Source organism: Staurois parvus, unplaced genomic scaffold, assembly GCF_062004578.1.
Source record: "Staurois parvus isolate SC_StPar_1 unplaced genomic scaffold, SC_StPar_1.0 ptg000696l, whole genome shotgun sequence".
In the NCBI taxonomy this organism is placed as follows: domain Eukaryota; kingdom Metazoa; phylum Chordata; class Amphibia; order Anura; family Ranidae; genus Staurois; species Staurois parvus.
The window spans coordinates 1,378,794-1,389,167 of NW_028318492.1; the positions used below are offsets into that span (position 1 = coordinate 1,378,794).

General features: G+C 39.8%; 1 protein-coding gene across 2 annotated transcripts in view; it reads left to right on the forward strand.

Moving 5' to 3' along the window:
- The window catches only part of SENP7 (SUMO specific peptidase 7), a 96,834-nt gene extending 86,991 nt beyond the window's left edge, over positions 1 to 9,843 (forward strand). For both annotated transcript variants that reach the window (XM_089652923.1, XM_089652922.1), the window contains exons 21-22: positions 3,296 to 3,446; positions 8,611 to 9,843. In XM_089652923.1, the coding sequence (XP_089509049.1) occupies positions 3,296 to 3,446; positions 8,611 to 8,742 (283 nt within the window). In that variant the 3' untranslated portion in view covers positions 8,743 to 9,843. The remainder of the gene's footprint in view (positions 1 to 3,295; positions 3,447 to 8,610) is intronic.
- Positions 9,844 to 10,374: the final 531 nt, after the last annotated feature.

Here is a 10,374-nt window from a genome sequence, read left to right on the forward strand (position 1 = left end):
GGTGTCCCAATACTATTGGCTTTTTTCACCGGCCACTTTATCAGGTACACCTTGTTAGTGCCAGGAGAATATCCCACACACCTGTATACCACCATCACCATTGATACAAGGCAGAATGTACCCGTTCTTTCATGTTGTTAACACCAAATTCTGACCCTACCATCTGAATATCGCAGCAGCCAGTCTGCCCATTCTTCTCTGACATCAGCAAGGCATTTTCATCCACATATCTGCCGCTCACTGGATATTTACTCTTTTTCGGAAAATTCTCTGTAAACCCTAGAAGTGGTTGTGCATGAAAATCCCAGTAGATCAGCAGTTTATGAAATACCCAGACCAGCCCATCTGGCTCCAACAACCATGCCACGTTCAAAGTCACTTAAATCCCCTTTCTTTCCCATTCTGATGCTTGGTTTGAACTTCAGCAAGTAGTCCTCACCATGTCTACATGCCTAAATAAATTGAGTTGCTGCCGTGTGATTGGATGTATGTGTGTATGTGTATATGTATATATATATATATATATATATATATATATATACTGTATATATAATGTGTGTGTGTATATATATATATATATATATACAGATATATACAGATATATAGATATAGATATACTGCTCCAAAAAAATTAAAGGAACACTTTGAAAACACATCAGATCTCAGTGGGCAAAAATATTGTGCTAGTTATCCATAGTGATATGGACTGGGTATTGTGTTAGGACCGTAAGGATGCCCCATTGTTTGATGGAAATGAAAATGATCAAAGTACAGACTGAATTCAAAGACACCCCAAAAATCTGGAAAAATGATGCAACAGGCTAATCCATTTTGCTGAAATTTCATTGCAGCAACTCAAAATGGTACTCAGTAGTTTGTATTGCCCCCATGTGCTTGTATGCATACCTGACAAATTCAGGGCATGCTCCTAGTGAAATGATAGATGGTGTCCTGGGGTATTTCCTCCTAGATCTGGACCAGGGCATCACTGAGCTCTGGGACAGTTCGAGGTGCAACTGGCGGTGTCTGATGGACCAAAACATGATTTCACAGAGGTGTTCTACTGGATTTAGTTCAGGCGAGCGTGGGGGCCTTTCGTTGGTATCCATTCCTTCATCCTCCAGGAACTGCCTGCATACTCTCGCCACAAGTGGCCAGGCATTGCCGTGCACCAGGAAAAGCCCAGGACCCACTGCACCAGCATAGGATCTGACAATGGGTCCAAGGATTTCATCCTGATACATAATGGAAATCAGGGTGACATTTTCTAGCTTGTAGAGGTTTGTGCGTCCCTCCTTGGATATGCCTCCCCAGACCATCACTGACCCACCACCAAAATGGTCATGCTGAATGATGTTACAGGTAGCATAACATTCTCCACGGCTTCTCCAGACCCTTTCATGTCTGTCACACGTACTCAGGGTGAACCTGCTCTTATCTGTGAAAAGTACAGGGTGCCAGTGGTGGACCTGCTAATTTTGGTGTTCATTGGCAAATGCCAGTTGAACTCTGTGGTGTTGGGCAGTGGGCACAGGGCCTAATAGAGGACGTCGGGCCCTCAGGCCACCCTCATGAAGTCTGTTTTTGATTGTTTGGTCAGAGCCATTCACACCAGTGGCCTGCTGGAGGTCATTTTGTAGGGCTCTGGCAGTGCTCACAAAGAAGCAGATACCGATCCTGCTGATGGGTTTAAGGACCTTCTAGGGCCCTGTCCAGCTCTTCTACAGTAACTGACTGTCTCCTGGAATCTCTTCCATGCTCTTGAGACTGCTGGGAGACGCATCAAACCTTCTGGCAATGGCATGTATTTATGTGCCATCTTGGAGGAGTTGGATTGCCTGTGCAACCTCTGTAGGGTGCAGGTATCGTCTCATGCTACCAGTAGTTACACTGTCCCTAGCCAAATGCAAAACTCATGAACAACAGTCAGAAAAGATGAATAGGGAAAAAAATGTAATTGGCCTCCACCTGTAAAACCATTCCTGTGTTGGGGGTCATGTCATTGTTGCCCATCTAGTGCACCTGTTGTTAATTTCATTAACACCAAAGCAGCTGAAACCGATTAACAACTCCCTCTGCTACTTAACTGACCAGGTCAATACCCCAGGAGTTTAACTGACTTGATGCTATACTCTGATTAAAAAATGTTCCTTTAATTTTTTTGAACAGTGTATATTATTTTATGGTAAAATCTATTTATTTTAGGAAATTCATTTTAAAGGATAACTCCATTTTCATGGGAAAAAATAGCTAAAATTATAGCATATACAATTTCTTCAGAAGCCATATTGTAAGTGCATGTTATTCATTATTACCTTTCCTTTTCAATTTGCAGCATTGTAATATGTTTAAAATATAGGAACCCGGAGGTGTTCTGTATGCCATTGGTGTACGGAACACCCCCCCAGAAATGTAAGTTTTTGCTTGTGTGATTGGCTGATTGATTTTCCCATAAGTCTATACTATGATAAGATAAGATTCTGATTATAGGCACCACCTGCAGCAAAAATGTCATTTTTGGTGAGATACTTCTAAAGGGTTAATCACTTCTAAAGGTATTTATACCCTGCCAGTTTCCTCATTAGAATACTGCAAGTGCGTCAGCTGATTAAAGGCTAAGTTCACCGTCTGAAGATGTTACATCCGTATTTAGGGTGTAACATATTCCACAACCTAACCTTCGCTCCCCATGACAGCAGGCAGGGGATCCTCCCCTCACAACCAATGTCACATTTTAAAAACATCAGGGTTGTGTGGAGCTGCACCTGCACAGCTATATCCTTTATTCACAGCGAGTCCTGTTTGCCATCGCAGCAAATGGCTTGTATTTCTCAATTAATTACAAGTGAGCTGATGAGCGCCCTAATCGTCCATTGACATTTCCTGCAGAGGAACAGGCAGAAAGCTGTTGGTTATGTTTGCAGGACCCAGACTTTGCACCTGCGATCCACTGATCACAGTGCTTTGCAGGCTCTAGTATAAAAAATAAATAAATGCACATTTTTGGCCTGCAAAATCATGTTCTTATCCTTCAATAATGAAAAAATCACTCTCATTCATATTCATTCTGCAGACAATAAACATTCGAAACAGGTAGGACTTAACAAAATTTGTTAAAATCCTTGCAATGTACATCACCCAGATGGGATTGTTTTTTGTTCCTCAACAAAAGTGGAGTTATTCTTTAAAATACAATCTAAATAAGCAAATACTATGAGTTGCTTGCTTGACACTGTTACTGTACTGTATGTATTTTTCTGTTCATTGTCTTCATAATTTCTTATTCTTTTCATAGATATTTGAAGGTGGAGTGTCAAGTGAAAAAAAAAACGGAAAGGGAATTCAGTAGGTCCTCTATGAGAGATCTTTATCCTAAAGTGCCAAAGCAGAATAACAGCACAGACTGCGGCTTGTACCTCTTGCAATATGTAGAAAGCTTCTCTCAGGTACAGTTGGTTTAACCACTTCAAGTCCGAACACTATCATCCCCTTCCAGTCCAGGCCAATTTTCAGCTTTCAGCGCTATCACACTTTGAATGACAATTGCGCGGGCAATCAACACTTTAGACAAATGAAATATTTTTTGCGTTTTTTTTTTATACAGATAAAACTTTATTTTGGTGGTATGTATTCAGCACTGGGATTTTTATTTTTTTGCTATATAAATGAAAAAGACCAAAAGTTTTTGCAAATAAATAATCTCTTTACAAATCCTGGCCAAAATTTATTTGGCTATCTTTTTGGCAAAAAAACAATAACTCAAATCAGTTTATTAAAAAATTTATAATTTTTGAAAAATGTTTTTTACATTTTTATTTTATTATTTATGTATTTATGTTTTTACATACTGTCACCCTAGCAGTACAGTGTCACCATGGTGACTGTTTGTGGGGGTTGATGAAGATTGTTGTTTTTTTTTTTTGCATGGATTGCTTTTACATCTATAAAGGCTGTAAAGGCAATCAATTCTCCTTCTCTCTAGCTGCATTCCTGCAGCCATTGAGAAATACTGTGAGAGCTGTGATTGGTCACAGCTTGTCACATGGTACACGGCTGTTGTGAATAGCCTTGTACCATGTGATCTCTGTGATCATTCACAGATTTCACAAGCAGTAAATGATGCCAGGAAGGGACACTTGTTTACTACTGTTCACGTGATAACTGATTGGCCAGTCACTGATCACATGAATCGTGACCTCACACAGCAGTCCCATACAACGATCTGTGTCCGCGACACTGCGCTGGGAACGCGCACAGGCAATGGATGCGAAGGGGGAGGGGGGGGGGCATTTAGGAACTCCCCTCATCCAATGCACATTTATCGGCCGTTTATCGGCATGGGCCTGACGGGAAGAGGTTAAAAGTAGTCATAGTTATAAAAATATGTTTTTGTTGTGTTTTCTTGTTCCCTTTTTCATTATTCTTATGCTCCTCTTCCTGTATGAAAGTCTATCTTCCAGTTCAGGTTTCTACAATGCCAGGTTGCGGCATGTGCTGATATATTAGTAAACTGTCTGGTGTAAGCAGTGTACACCTCCATCTCATTAGCCTTTTACTACCATAGTGAAGATTACCTCGACAGCACAAATGAAATGCCTCTGGTTCGCATGGAGTCCCACCTCCGCTGCTCTAAGCCCCAACATCTGTGATGGTTGATACAGATAGCTGTACTGCTGTTTCTCCTCCTAGAAAAACCTTCCAAACATGACCGAGCAAATTCACTTTTCACGCCTGATGATTTATTTTAACTACTACAATAACTGGCACTTTTACCCCCTTCCTTCTCAGACCAATTTTCAGCTTTCAGCGTTGTTGCACTTTGAATGACAATTGTAACACTGTAAAACATCCTCCAGTTTTGATATGCATACCCTCAAATTAAACCTGAGAGTGTGCACTTTCAGCCCACATCTATTATATAACTATAGCTTGAATATGTTTTTGTAAATACCTTAAAAAAATAAAATTGTGTCTATGTTTAATTTTTTAATTTGCATCATAACTTAAAGGCTAATTCAGAAAGTCTTCTAGTAATATTGTGGAAATGCTTATACTATCCAATATGACTACAACTGTCATTGAGTAGGTATTCATTCAGAATATTGTATATTTTTATCGTACAGTACAGTACACAGGCTGATTATTCATAGACCCTGAATTATAGGTTGGTACCTTCAGGTGATTGGACACTGGCACATGCCCCCTGGGTACCTCTCCTATAACCATACCCTACTCCGTTAATCCTTAGTTTTTTGCTTAAGGTGATGAACCTCTTCTCTATTACATATAAATCACTCTGAGCTTAAACTGAGCTGAATTACTAAACCCAGGACCCTGCATTCACTATATCTGGTGTACCACAGTACACAGAACATAGAAATGCAATCATTTTAGTAAATATAAACTGCTAAATCCTTTTCTCATCAGCAGTTAGAGCAGTCATGGGACTTCTATCACTGTCCTGCAGAGAACTTCTTAAAGCTTTTAGGAGATTTCATTCTCCCCTGATTGTCCTATGAGGCTGCAAGACTCCTGACCCTCTGTCTGGACAGTGCTGATTGTCCCTGTGCTGATCACATGCACTCTCCCAAGGAAAAAAATTTTTCTAGCAATACACACCAAACTGAGCATCTACAGCTTGCCTCCCAGGCTCTGCTCAATCAGCAGATGGAATGGGAACAGTAGAAGAAGGGGGGATCAAACATCCTTTTTACACACTGCAGATGATTAATCCCTTAGGTTCCACAGTGAGTATAACAAGCATGCTTTACTGCATATACAGACTGATTTTACTGTTGTGGGTTTAGTAACACTTTACCACTTAAGGACCAGGTTTTTTGAGACACTTTTTGTTCACATTCAATTTTGTTTGCTAGAAAATTACTTAGAACCCCCAAACATTATATATTTATTTAAAGTAGAGGCCCTAGAGAATAAATTGGGTTTTGCAATTTTTTTTTACGTCACATGGTATGCTTTGCATTACTGCTTGCTTATAGCCATTTCGCACAACATGATCTCCCAGCCCGGTGTACTATATATGCACTGCTGACTGCTCAGCAGGACTGGTCATGGCCATAGCTTATATAGACTGCAAACTAAGGAACTTTTGACATGTGCGGAAGCACCTACATGCAGCTGTAGACCATCATTATTCACAACAAACTGTCAGCTTGGACTTTATAATCCTTTCTAACTATGGAATCATTGCTGCAATAAATATGGATCCATAGTGAATACAGTCCTTATGGCCCTGTGTTAGACAGCCCCATAGATGCACTCTGTTTACAAATTAGATAAAATCCCTACAAATAACAATGGGGTAAGTGAGCGCAAAAAGTAATGAAAAAAGACACCATACAGCAGCTAGCATACAAGGTAAATCTCAACACCTTACAACTTAAAATCACATGAAAACAAGGTATGCAGCGCTAAACAAAAATTAAATGTAGAGAACTAAGTTCCCAATAGTTCCGTATGAATAAAGTTATGATGCTGGTAGCCAGTTCAGGTTCCAAATGTGATAGTTGAACCAAACCCGTTAGAGTACAAAAATGTTCATAACATCAAGGCATCAATATACAATCCTGAAGAAACCAACAAAATTATGCGCTTACCACAAGGGCATACAAACAAGGCGTTGTATGCATATACTCTGGTGTGTCGTCAGTGGGCAGGAGAGCCTGGTTCACATTGCAGACAGCATCCGGTCACCAGGAGGAGATATCAGCACACACTCTGGGATCCCATCCAGCTCATTAGATAGGTCCAACGGCGTCCAGCCTCCCAGCATATACTTCTCCTATGGTGGTCCACCTTTCATGACTCGCAAATGAATGAGTCATAAAGCAAAAACGATATGATAGTGAAGTATGTCTTTATTATAAATCTTTCCAAAAGAATGTATATGTGACTCACATGAGCAAAAAGCCAGGTCAGATGTCAACCTTCCTGGTGATCTAGAGCTCCCTGGTGTATAATGGCGTCAGCTGGGCGAGTCCCCTAACATGTTTCGAGCTATCCACGCTCGTTATCAAAAGCGTGGATAGCTCGAAACATGTTAGGGGACTCGCCCAGCTGACGCCATTATACACCAGGGAGCTCTAGATCACCAGGAAGGTTGACATCTGACCTGGCTTTTTGCTCATGTGAGTCACATATACATTCTTTTGGAAAGATTTATAATAAAGACATACTTCACTATCATATCGTTTTTGCTTTATGACTCATTCATTTGCGAGTCATGAAAGGTGGACCACCATAGGAGAAGTATATGCTGGGAGGCTGGACGCCGTTGGACCTATCTAATGAGCTGGATGGGATCCCAGAGTGTGTGCTGATATCTCCTCCTGGTGACCGGATGCTGTCTGCAATGTGAACCAGGCTCTCCTGCCCACTGACGACACACCAGAGTATATGCATACAACGCCTTGTTTGTATGCCCTTGTGGTAAGCGCATAATTTTGTTGGTTTCTTCAGGATTGTATATTGATGCCTTGATGTTATGAACATTTTTGTACTCTAACGGGTTTGGTTCAACTATCACATTTGGAACCTGAACTGGCTACCAGCATCATAACTTTATTCATACGGAACTATTGGGAACTTAGTTCTCTACATTTAATTTTTGTTTAGCGCTGCATACCTTGTTTTCATGTGATTTTAGATAAAATCCCTGTTACACAATGTGTTAGCCCAAGGGCATCCATGGGAGATGTTTGAATTAGTAACTTTTCACAATTCGGCCATTACTCCCAATGTAGTGACCATTCCATGACGTCTTTTTAATGGGAACAGACAATGTTGTCTAAGGTGAGGTGATGGATGTGGTCTTTTATACATTGGGTTGATCAAATTTTATAATTTGTATATTTGTAATGTTTTGCAATGATTTGAGTTTTGATATACCGCACTGGTTCTTTTGAGGTAACTGCTTTTTGGTGGACTTCTTGTTCACATATATGGTTTGATTAGTGTGTTTGGTTACATAGAACCGCACTTATGTAGTGCAAGCGGATATCATTATGACCATTGCTCCTACTTTGTTATTTTGAAAATGTAAACTGAGCTGCACATGCACAACCAGGTGTTGTTTCTGCAAGATTGCTAACTGAGAGGTAAGTTTATTTTATTACAGAAGAAACAATGAATGTCTCTTCTGGAATAAAGAGCTTGCCTGTTCGTAATTATTTGTATTATTCATTTGTTTTTCCTCTAACTTTAGTTCCACTTCTTTTCTGGCTTTTGCAATCCCTTTTACAGCAAAGAGTGGGAGATGGAGGGACAGCTGTCTATTGCACAGTGCCATTATCCATTCTTCACTATGCATATGGGAGAAGAGACCAGATAACTGAATTAAAAAAGATTTAAGAAATATTTTGGTACATGGGAAAGATCATGTGTATTTAGCTCAGCCTGGAGTTTTATTTAACAGGTAAAAGGTTTATTAAATGTAATGCAGCATACAAACTAAGCAGCATATATCAGTTGAGCAGTTCTGGAGTTTTTATTTATTGCTATTTTTTTACTCTCCTTATTAGATTTCTAATAGTCATAGTTGTAAATATGCTGCATTTCCAACTGTCATTTTAATCACATTTTGTCTTGTAGAAACCAATTGAAAACTTTGAGCCTCCGTTGCATTTGGAGAACTGGTTTCCCTCCTGCGCAGTGCGAAATAAGCGAGAAGAGATCAGAGACTTAATTCTTCGGCTACATGTAGAGCAAACAAAGAAGAGTTAAGAAAACTTCCATACAGCCTTATCCTATAACTTAAAATGGAACTTTACTCACCTTGGCTCCATCGATGTGACCTGGAGCTCCCTGCTGACATCTTTGAGTGTCAGCTTCTGGGTATTGAGCGTCAGCTGCTTTCATTGGCTGGGTGGGGATGACATCACTCCCGTGCATGTGCAGGAGAGGCAGGCAGGTAGGTAATTTGAATGCAGAAGAGACAACAAATGTTTCTTCTGCATTAAACATCCTGCCTGTTTACCCCAGTTTTATTTTTTTACCTAAAGTTCCACTTCAATTTACATAAATGACTGTTTCTTCTCAATGAAGACTAAGGGGTTGATTTACTAAAGGCAAATAGTCTGTGCACTGCAAGTGCAGTTGCTGTAGATCTGAGAAGAACATGCAAGGAAAATAAAAACACAGCATTTTTGCTTGCACATGATTGGATGAAAGAAATCAGCAGAGCTTTTCCTCACTTCAGTTTACCTTCAAATATAAAGCAACTGCACTTGCAGTGCACAGTACATTTACTTTAGAAAATCAACCTCCCAGTCTCATTCACACAGGTGCTGATGCCCTACACCATGAAAGGGCCATTTGTTAATGCGTCTCTAGCACATGGCAGATGCGGAGTACTGGCAGTTCATTCAAGGTTAATGGGACACGTGGCTGCATGGACAGAGCCACTTGTCCTAATGTGACAATCGTAGCTGTGGATGAGTGGCCCCGAACGCATATTGTCTGCATTCAGGGCCACCCACCAGAACCCACATGCCTGTCACATTAGGACAAACGACTGTGTCCATGCAGCTGCTGCATCCTAACAGACTTTAATTGGCTGCCTGTAGTCAGCATCTGCTGGCTAGAAATGCAAAAACAAAGGCTGTTCATAGTGTGCAGCCATCAGCACTCGTGTGAACAAGGTCAAAGACGTTCTGAAACATTACTATTATTGCCATTATTTATACTCTAAACTAGATATTTAAATTAATTAAAATGTAATGTAAATAATGACATTTAGTTTGTAAGTAAGCTGGATATTATTTTACTTTTTTGTATGTTCTATTGCTACTTAAATTGTAAATTTATAAAAGGTTTTCCAACTTATACTTGGTGGACTGTGCTTTCTTTCCATTTTTTTCAGTTGAAGGTATTATACATTTTAATAGCAAGTGTTGATTAAATATTCTTCTGAGGAAATTTAGGTAAGAACATCTGTTTGTGAAAGGGTTTGTTGGTTAACCTGTACTGTACTTGATTAAACACCTCTTTACCAAGTATACATTGTTCCATTTATCAAGAGCCAGGTTGTATCTCTAAGGCTGAGCAGAATATCTGAGGTTGCCTAATTATGTTAAAAATTGAACATGATAAAACAACCTAATTAAGCAAAGAACAGGAGTGGCTTGAGAGCCGAATACGATTATGTAAAAAGTAGGTACACCGCATGTAAATTGTTTTTTTTATTGTTTTTAATATATATTAACAGGCAAACATTAGATCTTTATTCACCTGGTGCCTACTGAAAAATGATGAAAGTGATTGTTTGGAAAAAGTAAGCACATCCCTACATTTATCACCTCCTTGAAAGATATGCAGGGAAAACCTGTCTTATAAACCTAGGGCTATCTAGGGTCT